General features: G+C 36.8%; 1 protein-coding gene across 1 annotated transcript in view; it reads right to left on the reverse strand.

Annotated features, from left to right (window-relative positions):
• The window catches only part of BTAF1 (B-TFIID TATA-box binding protein associated factor 1), a gene marked incomplete at both ends in the record, with an annotated part of 69,734 nt that overhangs the window by 22,733 nt on the left and 30,700 nt on the right, over positions 1-16,301 (reverse strand). The window contains 7 exons of the mRNA XM_079535919.1: positions 2,388-2,456; positions 3,396-3,507; positions 4,142-4,278; positions 4,574-4,737; positions 6,878-7,024; positions 8,918-9,032; positions 10,146-10,269. Coding sequence (XP_079392045.1) covers positions 2,388-2,456; positions 3,396-3,507; positions 4,142-4,278; positions 4,574-4,737; positions 6,878-7,024; positions 8,918-9,032; positions 10,146-10,269 — 868 coding nt within the window. The remainder of the gene's footprint in view (positions 1-2,387; positions 2,457-3,395; positions 3,508-4,141; positions 4,279-4,573; positions 4,738-6,877; positions 7,025-8,917; positions 9,033-10,145; positions 10,270-16,301) is intronic.

Consider the following 16,301-nt stretch of genomic DNA (forward strand, 5'->3'; position numbering starts at 1 on the left):
AAACTTTTTTTTTCCCTAATAGAGATATATGCAATGCAATAGAGTTAGTGGTATTTCATAGACTTGTGGACAAGGGTAGCATTTTATTAGATAAAATTAGATTAATTGTTTTAGAACAGGGTAGTATTTATTAAATATTTGTCAGTTTATGGACAGAATCAAGTAAGAATTGTTTCTGTTTTCTATCAGAAAAAATGCTGTTATCGTATTTGCACAAATGTACCCAACAAGGCACTTGCTACTATGTTATAAAACACTAATTTTTGGAGAAAGATCAACAATTACAAATACAGTCACCTCATATGAATCTCAGGTGCTATATAAAACACTCCAGTTAGCTTCTAGATCACTGCAGTTTTTGGCTTTGGAGGAACTGAGTGACACAAGGAGCTGCTCAAAGATAAACCACTTTTACTAAGCTTCTAAGCTAAAGGAAAGCAGTGCTCTTAGTAGACTTCATATTTCTTATAAACTGATCCCCTCAGTGGATATTTTGGGATCCACAACACAAATTTCTGAGAATTACTATTCAGCTTAGTTTATAAACCTACCGTGCTTGGCCAAACATTAAAAGTGAACAAATGTGGCAAAGCAAATTATGGCAACATATATGCGCCCACCAAATATATAGAGTTGAATGCATGTAGAAAGAGCTTTGGAGATTACAGAATACCAGCAGAAAGGTATGCTATGGCAATACCTGTTTCTCATACTTTTGATCCCTAGCTAGCTACAACTGGATAACCAAGAAAAACTAGCATAACAGCTGCACAAAAAGTTACAAAAGCAAAAATTTGAGCCTGGTTTTCACTGAGAGGCCTTTGCACAGGTTAGAGCAGAATCTACTGTGTTATTTTTATAAAGAGCACCTAATATACATGCTTGTTGATAGTATATTTCACGACAGTCACAACGAGAGCCAAGTGGCTGGTAGATTCTCCAAGTTATCTGAGAATTTTACGTGAAATATAAACAGAAATATGTACACCTCAAGGGCTGCTGGTGAAATCTGTAAGCCAGTAAAAAACAGCCAGAAAGCATAGTCTTAAAATCTTAAGTGTTCATTATACACCAATCACTTGTGTATACACTTGTTTACACTAGTTTTTACAAGCCAAAAGAACACTTTGTTGAGAATTTAACTTCTCAGCTTCTGAAAATAAAGAACAGCAGCAAGAAAGAAATGCATCAAGGAAATACCAGTAGTAGGATTCAGCACATCCGACTTCAGCTAAGCTTATAAGCTAGACAAGCAGTCTGAACAAGTCATCCAGACTGCCTATAAACATGGCAAGAATATGCCAGAGGACAATTTAAAAACATGCATTTTGAGATAGCTTAACCTGTTCTTCCATTGAGAACATATAATAAAAATGAATCTGTAATGATCTACTTCCTTGTTTCAGGTCTGCACAGCCCATATCAAATGTACTAAGATGGCTATGAGAGTGTCTGTATTTCAGAAAACAAGTGGACTTCTGTTTCAGCTGTAAACAGTCTGCCCTGAAATAAAATGAGGCTTATTAGTTTAGATACAGTGATGTGCCACATGGATGTAATTAACCTTTTTCTCAGGGCCCAAAATACTCATGCTGGCTGTGGATGATCTATCTCTGCTTTTCCAAGATTGAGGTCAGCATGGGCACAGCCACCCTGATATTGGTGAAACAGTGATACAGATAACACCTAAGAATATTACAGTTGGTGATAACATTTGAACTTTCAGAAAGGTAATTTTCTTTTTACAAAATTGAGGTTATTTCACAGTAGCTATTCCCATCTTCTGCTCAAGAAAGAAAACCCTTTGTCAGTTACTTCATATTTTTGCTTGGAATTAATATGAAAGTTTGTGGAAAACAGTACAGGGATTGAGTAAATGCGTGAGCGTAACAACTGAATTTTGGAAATAAGCAGTCTCGAATACATAGTTTTTGTAGTTGGAACTTAATGTACTTCTTAAAAAAAAAAAAAAAAAAAGAGTAAATTGCTTCTCATAAATGAAGAGGACAATGATTTGTAGCCTATCCACTGTTAAGGTGATTTCTCCCCTCTTCTAGATGAGAGTTAGATGGATATGCTACTGTTGTCAGCAGCGCTTGCACACTATTCCTCAAAGTCTTGATAAGCCTGCTTTAATTACTTAATGTTGTTTTGCTCAAATTTCAATACTTCCGAAATTCTCATTTCATTTCCCTTTAAGTAAGTCTTAAAAAATGCTTAAGAAACTCTGTAAGACCAGGCTGATCTCAACTATGTAATCAATATTTATGATTCATGTAAGTTTTGCTACCAAGCAAAATGCTCAAGTCCTAAGCATAGAATTTCTATTTACGTCTACCTCTTATCAAGCTCATATAGCTACACCATAGATACTGCGTGCGTCTTACCTCCCAGGAAGGGTTAAAGAGATCATTGCACACCTCTTCACAAAAACTTTCCAGAGGCCATTCATTTGCCTAAATTCATAATAAATAGTTATGTAAGTTAGTGATTCTTTAAATTTATGCATTGTCTTTGAAAAGCAAAATAGGCAAATCTCAGTTTGAAATTAGATAATGTAATTGGATCAATTAATCAAGCAATAAGCACCAACTCTTCAGTACACATTCTGCATTACTGAAAATAAGAAGCATATCTCTTATTCTAGAATTTCTTATAAGAAGGCTGACGTGGCAGTGGAAAAAAAAAATTCTGATACTAACATTAGGAAGTTTACAGCATCATAAGGACAAAGCAATTGAAAGGCTAGCAACCAGCAGCACCTCAATTTACAGTTGTCATTTGGTTATTAAGCTTTCATAAATTCATTTTCCAATCACTGTTTCACAAATAAGAATTCAAATACTAAGCTACGTTAAGAAAAACTTATTTTGAGTTTAGTCAAGATAAAGTCACTGAAAAATAAACTTCTATGCAGTACTTGTATTCCTGTATAGCATTTCTTAAAATTTTTCAGCTTTTCATTCGATTGAAGCAAATGTACTTGCTACTAAATATAGAATCTAATTCTAAACCATGCCTAATTAAAGTCAGAAGATTAAATAAAATGTATGTGAACATTTAGATCAAATTATGTATAGCTCAGTGTAATCTTCTATCCAAGCATTTAGCATTTGACAGTTTAATACCCAGGTCCAACACCTGTAATCCACCTATTCAGGTTCACCTGGGTTGCAAACTAATACAGGTGGATTAAACGTGTCTTCCTCTCAATGCTGCATACAGCTTGAAGCCCATTTGCTTCACTACATACTAAGGGAAGCTGTCAACGTCATTCTTTCCTCTCACTCATTATCCTTAAATGACCTTATAGTTTGTGAGCATAAAGAATTTTTATTTTGTTACTCTGCTAAAAAACTGATCATTTTCACTAACAGCAGAACAGAGCATCATACCTCTTCTGAAGCATTTTCTACCAATGTTTTTGAGTCTGTGGCAGGTTGGTTGATGACAACACTTGCAACTTTCCTTCTCTTTTCTTCTGGTTCCCCATCCGTGCTATCATTGCTGAGAAGGAACAAGTATAAGTTTATAGACTGAAAGTATGCTGTATGAACAGCAATTACTTCTACAGCTGAAGTCTCAGACACAGTCAAGCGTGGAAAGAATATGAACAAAAAAGTGTAATGCCTTCTGAAACATGCAAAATATTTACAAAGTTGCAGGTAACAGAATTGAGCCAGGAGGCCAAATTAAAATCTTTCTCAGCTTTACCCAAGAAATACAGAGATTCTTAAATAAACCAAGGAAAAATAATTCTGCTTACTGCTCTTTATAAATACGGTAGGTACGATAACATGTCACTAAACGCCTGTGACAAGGAACATGCCATCATACACGGGAAAGTCGTATCTAATATTTTTACTGTATTAATTCCCCCATTTTCTTGTACTATTCTCAGTGTGCATTTAACAACAAGGACAAACCAGACATTTTAAACTGCAGCATGCCATTATTTCAAGATTTCAAGCCAGGTTTTTAATAGTCTGCCAGGAATAAGCACAGCAGCACCTTGCTTCCATCAATAAAATTAGCATGTAAAAGTTTAAGAGGCAAAGACTGTAGGAAGTTTTTCAACAGATCAATCAAATCACAACTCAAGCGTAACAGAAAAAGAGAGCAAAACAGTTCACTGTTATACCTCTTCTCGTTAGCTTCCACTGCATCTCTAGATCTTTGCTTTGCAAACAGCTTAGCCATTCTTTTGGCTTTATTCTTTTGTCTGCTGCTCATACCAGCTCTAAATTCTGAGTCAATTAACTCAGCGGCCTGAAGAGTCTGAAAGAGAAGCCATTCATTGTCAGCTCTTCTTACAACAAAGGTTCTGAAAAATCCCCAAACCCACATTGTTCTCAACTTCCCCAATTCTCCTTTAACTGAAACTCAGAGCAGCAGTTTGACATCAAATAATCCTAATGTGGAAGTATGGGGTTTAAGGGTTCAAGAAGCCAAACCGTATCATATTAGAAGTTGATCATGTTTAAAATATAAAAATGTTATAACTGTGGAAGCTGAAATAAAGCAAACCCACTGTATTATTCTTTGCAGTGAAACAGCCCGAGGTTTTACCTACAGGTTGTTTGTTTACTAGTGAAACTGAAGAAGGAGAATAGTCCAGATCTTCATCATTGAACAGATCTTCAGTATTCATCCCAATTGCAGCACCCATGTCTAAGCCAAGCTTCTTCTGTAACAGTTTCCTCTGTCGTGCTATCCGCTCTTTAGGATCAATTTCACCTTTAAAAAGTTTTTCAGAAAGGCAGATGTGTCAGATTTCCAACCAGATCTGTTAGTGAAGTCTTGCTCAGTGAAATAGCATAAAAACAGAAGTCACGGAACTAATCTAAACTGTACTTAGATAATATATCAATAAAACATTTTAAACCCAATCATACTGATTCCTAGGAAGAACCTTCTGATGTTAAAGCTACAGAGCTACTTCAAGTGATTTTTGAACAGAAAATAGCTCCCATGCAATTCATCAAATTACATTTGGTCCACAGACAATAACAAAAAGAAAACAGCTTCTGAGAAAAAAAAAAAAAAAAAAAAAAAAAGTTTTTTAGGAAATTGCACTTTGAAAAAAATTAATGCTAAAATTAAATCTAAATCCAGCAACTGATTTGAGAGCCTGCAATGCGTTAATCAGCATGTGCATCTCTGTGGAATGCTGTTCTTCAGGGTTGATTTTTCTTTTCTGCTTTATTTTGTTTCCTCAAAAGTTTTTTCTCCTGAAAGCAATGGACCCTGAAGCATAAGCACGATGTTCCCAGGGTGCTGGAGTCTGTTAAAAATCCAATCCTTAAGTCTTCATGTGTCAAGCAAGGCACACTTAGAAACTTAATTGAAACTACCTCAAGAACACTGAATCCCAAATATTTGAATTACTTAACATCTAGAAGACTTTAGAGTCTATATAGAATTAACCTTCCAAATTAGTTTGCTTTGTATCCATTCATGCTGCCACCTACTTGAAAAGGAAAGCTGCTACAAAACCCAGAACAGAAAGCAACCTTTATGAATTTTCCTGTCAGTTAAAAAAACATCAACTAAAGCAATTTTAAATTACTTTAAGTCATTTTTAAAGATATTTTATATCAATTTCTTAATTTTTCATTTTCAATATTATTTACCATGTCATGTGATTATAAGGCAGCAGGATAAATAACATATCTGAAAAACCAAACTGTCCTATTCGATCAGTTTGATTACTTAACAAGTAGGTACACTGCACAGATTGCAGCATGCACAGGGGTAAGTAACTGACAGCTCTGCAGCCAGCCTGCCTTCCTATCTATGGCACCATTTCAGGTGGTGCAGAAACTGGAATCTGGACTGGAAATAGGAAAGTACAGTAAAAATATGTATGCATGTATAGAATCATAGAATGGTTTAGGTGGGAAAGGACCTTTAAGATCATCTCATTCCAGCCTGCTACTATAGGCAGGGACACCTCCCTCTAGACCAGGTTGCTCAAAGCCACATCCAGCCTGCTCTGAATGCTTCCAGGGAGGGGCATTCACAACGTTAGTGGACAACGTATCATACATATCTTCAAAATAATTTTATGGCTCTTTACAGATGTAAACTAATTCTCAGCTAAAAAGCTGCAGAAAGTTGTCAGACAATTCATTTGAAACAAAAGGTATCACAAAGTTACTAAACACATATTCCACATTTCTTACCCATACTCTGATGGAAAAGCAGCAAGAAGATCTCTAACAGAAGCCTTAAGTTAACTGATACTAGATAATTTCACTTTTTCCATACTCACTGCAGAGAAATATTATTATCCCTCTTTTCCACTAGGAGACCATGAAAACACTGATGTCTGTATAAACATTTAAGTGCCACAACAATGTAAATCATAAGACCACCTGGATCATACTATGGTATTTAACAACTCTGAAATAGCACTGAATATTTGAAATATTTGACTTTCTGACCTCAACAGTGTTTTGTGAAGTCTCTCCTATATTTCAAATCTTAATGCTTTTCAGTTAGTCACATCCTACAAGCTATACTGAGAGCACTGTTTTAGTAAGGAACAAGAGATCATATCTCCTGAAGCTAAAAAAAAAAAAAATAATAATAATAATAATAATAATAATAATTCCACAGAAATGCTAGGAATCCGCTCTCCTCTCCCCCCTACATGTACATTAATTCTAGTGAGAGGAAACAATAGACACACACCCTCTATAAAAACACTCTAATCCAAGAAAGACAGTACAAACCAGTTATGTTAGAGCAGATTTTCTTCCTTGTATTTCCCCAGCATTCTGAGAAACCATGGATGAGTAGACTTAAAAGACAGCTACAACAAGCCTGTTCAGACCAACGTTTTCTAGCTTGCAAGTACAATATAGAGATATACCTGATTTATCATCCTGGACTTCAAATTCTGCACCAGCAGATCCAAGGAGAGATGCACCGTGTTTTAACAAGCGGCATATATCAAATCTGTCAAAACGCAACCTGTCTGTTGAAGGTGAATCTTCCATAGGACTTTCTGATCCTGGTTCTAAACAAACATTGAAAATAACATTAAGGAAAATGTGATGAAGACTGTTCTCAAAATTTTGGCAGAATAAGATAACAGTCAGAGAGGAAGAAATAATTTCACTCCCCAGAAGAACTATCAGGTATACAGCATTTTCATTCACAAAACAAAGACTCCATTTCATAAACACAAATTTTAGTGTTTCTCCCTTGCTGACTTTAGCTTTTTAAAATCTTGGACAATGACAGACACAGGATTTTCCACGTGCACATGAGGCCACCTTCAGTTTGAGATGCACGTGGCTCACGCGTAGTTCAAGCCTAAGTATCATGCCAACTCTGCCTCACATAACCAAGCAGGCATCCCTGATAAGGGAGCAGGAGAGCAGACAAGCTGCAGATACTTGTCCAGTTCAACAGCAATAAGATGGTTGATCCTCACAAGGTGTCTTATCATTTCCTGGTCATGAATTCATTTCCGAAGTATTCCCTTGCCTCAAAACTTCAGTACTCATGCCTCGTGGCTTCCAGTCATGCATAACTTAGTGTCCATTCCTACACAGTCTGGTGTGCTCACATCCTGAATTAAATCAGCACTACAAATACCACTATTGCCTACAAGAAATGCAGCTTTTACTTTGGTAATTTGTCTCTTGCTTACTTATGAAAGTTTGTTCATTTACAGTAGAATAAATTTAATTGCATATTAAGCACCATACAAAATGAGTAATACCTACATTTCTTCAGACCTGAAGCAGGTAACATTTCATTATATATATACACACATGGCAGAGTCTATAAATAAAGCTACTAAGTATACAGATATACCGGGAAAGATTCAGCATAGCTCCTGAAAAAACCCTCTCATTAACATGATTATCAACATCCTTAAAGAGCTCTAATATGCAGATAGAAGAGATCTATGGTACTATGAAATCCTACAAGGACTCTTAAGAACAAGATAGCACATAAAGTGCAACATTAAGAACTTAAGCTGTGACTACACAACACAGATGTGAGACCTGGCAGTTAACAGTGAACAAAGATTTTGGAGGCACTTGCTAGATTTCTGTAATTATCAGCTTATGAGGCAGTGACAGAATTGCCAACTGGGTACTGGGCTTCATCAGAAAGGACACTGAAAACATGACAAAGCACATCATTTTGCCACTACACATAAATACCAATACTCTAGAGATGCAAGTATACTATGGACAGGTGTGTGCATCTCAAGGAGAACACAAGTAAGAAAAAGCACTGAAATTTACAAATAAAGCTGTCTAAAAGATAAAGCAACTGTCTTCTGAGAAGAAACTGAAGACAGAGCAACTTCTCAAGGTGCAGAGAAGAAAACTGTTGAAGGAGTGCAAATATAGCAAACGTTTATAAAAATAACAAATGCAGTGAATAAAGCAAGTGCAGAAACTGCTTAACAGATTCTATAGTAATGGAATAAGGAGGCACTGAATGCAAATAATGTGAGAGCAGCTCAAAGCACATAGGAATTTTGTTACAAAGGAAGCAATGTCCCTAATACAACAACTCCAGATACAAAGTAAGCACAGATGGCAACAAGATGCCATGTCACCTCTCAGAAAGGTGCTTTCAGAAACTGCAAAATATGACAAAATTGACTGGTTAAAAAAGTTTTCCTGTTTCACCAGTTAATATTCCTCTTAATTATATGGAGTCAAGCATTTTGAGGGTACAGAGCAGAAACGTGAATCTTAGAAGAAGCAAAGGTCATGCACAGTGCTGTAACTGAATATGAACATCTCGAGCTAAAGAGGTAACTACAGCCCATGAATACAAAATAAAAAAGCAGGTTCATCTTAAACAGAACGGCACAGCTGCCTTAAGACTTTTTATATCACAGTCAGTTTGCATCACTCTACATAATTCATTTAAGAAGCACCTTGCTTTGATCTTGGAGTTGGATTCCACTCAGGTACATTTTTCACTATTGCTTCAACAGCCTGGCCAGCTGCAATACGGGTATCCCAGTTTGTGCTTCTTAAATACACTAACACCTTGAAAGAGAAATTAACAAATAAATTACATTTTGTTAGAAAAAAAAAAACAACATACTTTTAGAGCATCTATCAGTTATTACGCTCTGGTATAACACTTTTACTGCTGTAGATCAAGACAAGATTCAAAACAATTACAACAAAGGGCAAAAAAAACCTCACCAAACAAACCATAAGCGACCTTCGCTGTATCTCGTTCACACTGCTTCGCAGAACCCTTTCCATAGCCAGCCCTTAAGAACTTGCAAGTTGCCTTTAGTTGGATCAGCCAAAGTTAGCCTTGTTTTATACGATGTAGACTTCACTTTATACAATGTACCTCCAGCTACCAAACAAGGCTTGAAACTTTTTTTCTTTCTAAAATTGTTCCAAGAAGAACAATAGACTTCAAAATTTTACCGAAGAAGACCAAGATGGATCACCAGCTATAACATATGCTCCTCTACAGTGATTTCCCTTCATGCCTCAAAACTGGAAGAATTATTTCTTTCACTGATGGTAGTTTGATATTCATGATTCTCTGACCGTTCTGTTGGTATCATAAATTGTGGTGAGAGCACCTGTTCAATAAAAGCAGAACTGAGGCCGCTCAGCCATCTCCAGCTGCCAGAAACAAGACTATTTTTGGTGTTTTTACTGGACTTGGCCAGACTGCAGTCTCAAACTAATGGGAACCTGTTTCCATTTTCCAGCCTTTTTAAAGACATGCAGCTTCCTATAATATCAATCCTGTACCACACAAGCAACAGTCTTTGAAAGCAGCCGCAAAACATTTAAAGGGCAGTAGAGATTTGGATTTTCTATAGGAGAAAATCGGAACTTTCAGCAAATGCTGAATACCAATACTGTATGCAAAGTGAAACCTGACTTATGCAACCTTCTCAGAGACTACCAAAACAGCATGCTTTTAAAGACCCAGCCTCCTAATTTTCTTTTCCTTTTTGTCAGAGTTCCACAAAAATACTATACTTTCAGCTGCCTCTATCCACAGAAACCACATCCTAGAAAACTCATTTTAGTTTTTTTTAGTTATTTTTGTCCTGCAGTTATTTTAGTCCTGATAGCAGTCTCAAAAAACAAAACAGAAAGACAGAAAAAAACCAAGATGCTTACTTTAGATAAGAGATTGTTCAGTTCATGAGGGTGCAGTTTCACTACTTCCCCGAGTTGCTGTGCAGCTGCTTTTCTTGTCACTGGTGTTGTACCGGTGTCCAATAAAATAAAGAGACGATCAAGCCTGAATGATTGACAAAAAACGAAAGTGTTACAGATTCATAGTTCAGTTGGCCATTTCTATTTATATCCCCCCAGATTTTCCAGTTTATCTAACGCAAATAGAAATGTTTGCCTGCCAACTGACAGACTGACAAATATACCTATTCCTAATAGAAACTGTATTTGCTCCAAAAGCACACGTAATCTGGTAGGAAAAAAAGAAATGATGGAGAAACTTTTAGAAACTTTAATTCTAAAAAAACCTGCAAGTTACAAGAAGAAAATGAAATAGGTTCCTTTTCTCTGAGACAGAACGTTTTTAATTTTGAAAGACCACTATTGTTAGGTTGTAAGCAATCTTCAGCAAATTCTGACAGGCAGAGAAAGCAAAGGGCTCAATCATCCATACTGTGAATTAACATTTATTTTGAAGACTCACATCTATAGTTATCCTCTGCTTTTCCAGGATACCAGGAATTTTTAAATTTTCACCAATGTTCCCTCTAATTACCTGAAACACACAAGATCTAACCTGTTCTTGTATTTACAGATTCAAAATACTCTGATACCTCCTGCCCTCCCATGAAATACAGGGACCAGACTTGTTTTCACAGTAACTTTGTATTAGTGAGAGAGACCCCAAACATCAACTCTTAAAACAATTACTACAGTTCTCTTTACAGAATGCTGAAACCATGGGACACGATGCAGCATGAGGTCTCTACTGAATATAAGTCTGGATGTGGCACAATCAGAATTGTCCCTTCTATTCTTAAAGGTAATCATAAGAATTCTGTTCAAATATCACACCACCACAAACCTGGAATTTACTCAGCAGTGAAGCTCACCCAGGTCCACCTGATTAAATAATGCTACAGGTAACCTGACAACTCCCCTTCCTCAAACACATACCCCATGTTTTTGCAAATACAGGAAAAGGATTAATATAATGCGTGCTAGATTTTTCCTACTAATCACCTTTCACCAGAATTGCTTTTCACATTATTTCTAATAATAATAATAATTTAAAAAAAAAAAAAAAAAACAACCATGTACCTCACTGCCTTTTGTATTTTCTTTTACACACTTGAACTGTATCTATTCCTGAGAATACTTTATAATTTGATGCAACAAAACAGCAATGCAACAGGCTAAAATGTCATAGCAGTATAACAATTCCAAAACCCATGTGTTCTAACAACCAGAGATACTAGACTAGATATCCATTAAAGAAAAGTTATTTTCTAATCAAATTATTTCAAATCATTTTAGTATTTTAGGCACACTTCTGCTATCTGTGAACTTTGAAATAATTCCCTTCCTACTACTATAAGAGACAAGCAGATTTAACTTTCTGTAGATAAAACTGAAGCTTCAATTGCTATAATTTAGTAGTTAGTATATTGTTTTAATGCTACATAAAATCAAAATCTAAACATTCCTAAACCAGTGGATTTGTGCTATTACAGAAAGACGAAAACAAAAGCTTTAGGGATCACTTGTAGCACACCAGTCAGAAATAACACATCCTCGGGAACTTATCTATTTACTAGTATTTTTTTCTTTAATATGCTTGACAGTAATAACCCAATCTGATTTATGACAATCTGTATTATTTACTGCAAAACATGCTACCTTGCAGAGGAATCACAGCTTGATCTAGCTTGCTTGCGCCCTCATGCTTATACTCACCCTTTTTGGTCTTCAGCATTCCATGCTTAAGAACTTTGCCATTTAGTGCCACCCACTCCTTCAACTATCAGAGTTATCTTTTTTCATCTCCACATTCAAGCAGAATGAGCAAACTTAGACCACTTCCTCAGCAAACAACTCTTCATGTCTCAAAAGAGGAAATGACTGATGGCCTACCCTCAGAAAAGCTCAAGCTTAATTCCAGTTTTATTAATTCCAGTTATAAAACTAAACAGTCACTTGTAAGCCCCATAACTTTTGTAGCTGTATCACCTTTTTAACTGCAGCAGACTATGTTTGTAATCTGTGATTTTAGACTGTAATAAGTTCACTTTACATATAAAACTAAAACAAAGGTGCTAGGCATATGGAATTTGCAAGCAGACAACTACATCTCACCAAGAGGACAACAATGATACATGAACCTCTGTGAACTCATGCAGTATGAGCTCATTAGAAAGGAGGCACACATCTTTTTTGTCTCAAATGAGAAATCTGAAACTTTTCTTATCATTGCTTAAATGCATCAGCAAGACAGAACTTGGAACAGAAATTCAAAGCTATTATTCAAAGATATTATTGTATTACATTCAAATACCTTCTAGGAAATTCAACTTGAGCTTTTACACTGACACAGAGTTCATCACACATACTTCTGAAACAGAGATTCAGCCCAAGTGCTTAAGAATAGGCATCAGGGACACTTCCAAACAAGTCCTGCACATGGAGTTTGCGGGCAGGATGTAGGGGCACCCTTGTCATTGTGTAGTGGACAAGGATACATTGACACTAGACATCTAGGCACATGAATCCTCCCCACAGAAATACTCCAAGTAATCAAAGCCAGAACTTTTCAATAGAACACACCAGCTCTGATAAAAGTTGAAATCTTAATTCCAGCATAGAGCCACCCAAGAGAGATACTCAAGAATAACCAGTAGGGCTGTAATCAACTGGGAATAGCCATCCCACATTGGATCAGACTCTTCCACTTCATGGCAGCTACCACTCCAACAGTTTACTGAATAATCCTAAAGGTAACAGAACTGTAACAGTGAACAGTCTCATTTGCAATACTGCTCACCAGAACAGTAGGTTGGCTGGGATTAAAGATGAATTTCCCCTTTATCAACACCGACACACAGAATGATCACACACTTGGGCTCAGTTCAATTAACTGAAGGGGGTTTTGTGAATAGAAGTACAGAGAAACTTTGTAACTGACTCCCATATCACTAAACCTAACAACCCTTTTCCCTTTCAGTCTTTATTGCAGCAAAGGCTACAAATAACAACCACAACAAAGGCCACAACAACTACCTCAGAGGCACTCCTCCGGTAGCACCGTCATTCTGTGACCCACACACAGTGAAGTTTTCTGTGAATTTGAAAGTCTGTCAGCTGTTGAGGTATTAGAAAGCTAATAGCAGGGTAGTTAATGACCAGATATCAACATTATCCCAAAACTTTTTTCCAAAAGATTTATGCAGCTGACTTGTGGAAAGATCCTGCTCAGCCCAGGGTAAGCGCTCTGAAGTACCATGAGTACCCTGTCCGATCAGATGGGGAAACTTGAAATTTGTTGACCTCAAATGAGTTTAGGCTTTGAACAGACAGCAAACTGATCACTGCTGCCGATGAAGCCATTGGTTTGGACTCTACATCTGTTTTGTGCCAGTACAATTAACATCCAGGACACAGTCACTGACAAGGCCAAGTGGTACAGAACAGCTCGTATCCATCCTAGCAAGCCTCCAACACATAGAAATTGCGTGACTGTACAAAAACCCTTGTAAGGTGATCCCTGAAATGCTCTACTTGGAGCTCTTGCAAGACTGCTAGCTGGCACCCACCAGAAAGGGAATACTTTTATAAGTTTCCAGTATAAACCACATTTTAGGATCCAGAAACTTCCCAGCCATTATTTCATAGCATGAAAGTAGCCCCAAACCTAGAAAACTTAAACCAAACTAAAAATTTAGACTTGATGGGTTTGACACTCATTGCAGAGTTCAACTTAAGCTGTATGCAGATACTTGAGTTCTTCCTGTTGTTCTAATAATCAGGGCTTTATTTCATCATTTGGTCCCAGCTTGGTCTGCTTCACAGCTCAAAAACCTCATGCCACTGTTAAAGCACGTATAAACTGTTAAACAGTCAAGAAAACAACTTCCAGTATAGGCAGCAAGGAGAAAACCAGTGAATGAATTTCAGAACAAAGAAAGGAAAAATGAACTGTAAATAGTTACGAAGGTAGGCATGCAGACACCAAAAATCCTCATTTCCTATAGAGCAGTGAAAGGGACACCTATATGAAATGAGAGCTCCATCATTACACTGGTCACAGTATTATGCATTGCGTACAGAGGCCAACTAAAAGCAGAAGTTAACAGTTTCTTATGGAACGTATATTTGATGTAACATATGAACCAGTGTTAGGTTATACAAGCTTTATTTGTTAGCTGTTACATACATACCTACATCCAAACTCAATACCAAGAAAATAACACAGGAAATCAGAAAGCTGTAAAGATATTCAAAACAACACAAGATGTGCATTACCAAGTGACATAGAGAACAGCTTGATAAAAAAATCGTTTTAACTGCTGGAACAGGTTAGAAATCTTATCAGAGTGCAATCCTTGGTTTCCACTTTCATGTCAGTCTGTTATGTGTCTGAGAAATTCTACAGGTCTGTCTCATTTGGGCAGTAGTGCATGGCACCTCTGCTCACCCCCATGATGGCACAGATGCTCCCTCCTACAAACAGCAGCAGGAAGCAGATCCACGCTGGGCTGTTAGTCCCCGTTAGCATGAGCAGAGCTCCTCTCCTTTCAGCTAGAAGTCTGGTAATTACATCAGTTTATGCACCTGCTTGTTCTGGTTATTAGAGGGGAGAAGGTATGATGCCAACTGCAGGAATTCTGAAAGGAATACAACTATTCATTTTTCTTTAAGTCACAATGAAAGCACACTTCTTGATCAGCTTAGTTCTTGGCTTTCATGCACAAAATAATAGCTTCCAAGGGATCAGCAAAGTCCTTTCTCTAAGAAGAGTCAGTGATAAGCCCAATAGAACACTTCTAAAAGGTATGCAGGATCCATAGCAGTTCTGGAAAATTTTGCTATCTTCTAAGCATTTAAGTCCCCTATTAAACTTCAAATTTTAGATAAGTAATTTGTTATTAGGAAGACACTGCCCAACAGTTCAATAGCCAAGACCAATATATGAGGTCCATGTATTTTCCAGTGGCTTTACCACTACATCCTTCTGACATTCTTTTTTTTCTTTTGAATTGAAAAGTACCTTTCCAGTCTACATGCTTCCAGTTATACACAAATCTAAGCAAACTAAGTCCCTGGAAACTCCAAAAACTAGCATTAACATCATAGGGACCAAACACAGAACAGCTTGCAACAGCAAGTTGTCATGCTCCCCCTTACTTGCTTAGAAAGTGTCCTGAAATTACTCTGAAAGGACTGTCTTCAAGAAGATATTTCAGGGTGAACTTAAGAGTATACCTTTTAATTTAAAATTGTTTACCTTTAGTGCATCTTACCAGCTTCATGCATTTAAAGATTTTGTTTTTTTCCCCTTCACACTGAGATAGCCCTCAAAAGTAGCCCTGGTGTTAAAATGATGATACATGAGCTGCCTTTAAACAAACTAAAGAAACTGAAAAGTTGTATATTTGATATTGAAAGGTACCATCAGCACTTAATCATCTACTGAAGCTCAACCACTGAGTAACCCAGGATTGTTGTCATTGTTGCTGTTCTTCCCCCAAAGTATTCGTTCTTCAGCTGAAGTATCTCAAAAGCTTATTCACAAGGCACTGGGTTTATTCACCTACACTTTGCAGGAATTGAGCTGAAGCAAAACTTTTCACTTCCTTTTTTTTTTTTTTTTTCTCCTCCTTCTCAGTTCCACTGTCAAGATTTTTTTATTGGTTATGCAAACATTATACTAATTCATTTATACATTTAGACAGGAAAAGGGAGCGAATGTCTACACAAACTGGCTTTTGTGTAGAAAGAACACCACCTGCTCAAACATACTTCTGAGGTTCATTTGTCTTTTCAGCATAACACTACCAAAGAGATGAACATATATGAAGAACTACTCTGCAGATGTTCTGCTTTTAGGTGTATTTTCTAGTATCTCAGAATCAGAGTAGATCTTCAGTTCATGTAACAGCAGATTGACAAAACAAGCATGTATATATAGAGAGAACGCAGATGAAAATGTCAGCAACTATTTTGTCAGTAGATCACAAGTAAGTGGTATTTTCTGCTTGTAAGATGACCTTATTAACAGAAGAACTAGGCTGAAGATTTGCAGTTTTGCGGTATTTCAAAGCA

Source organism: Tetrao urogallus (assembly GCF_951394365.1).
Source record: "Tetrao urogallus genome assembly, chromosome: 5".
Taxonomy (NCBI): domain Eukaryota; kingdom Metazoa; phylum Chordata; class Aves; order Galliformes; family Phasianidae; genus Tetrao; species Tetrao urogallus.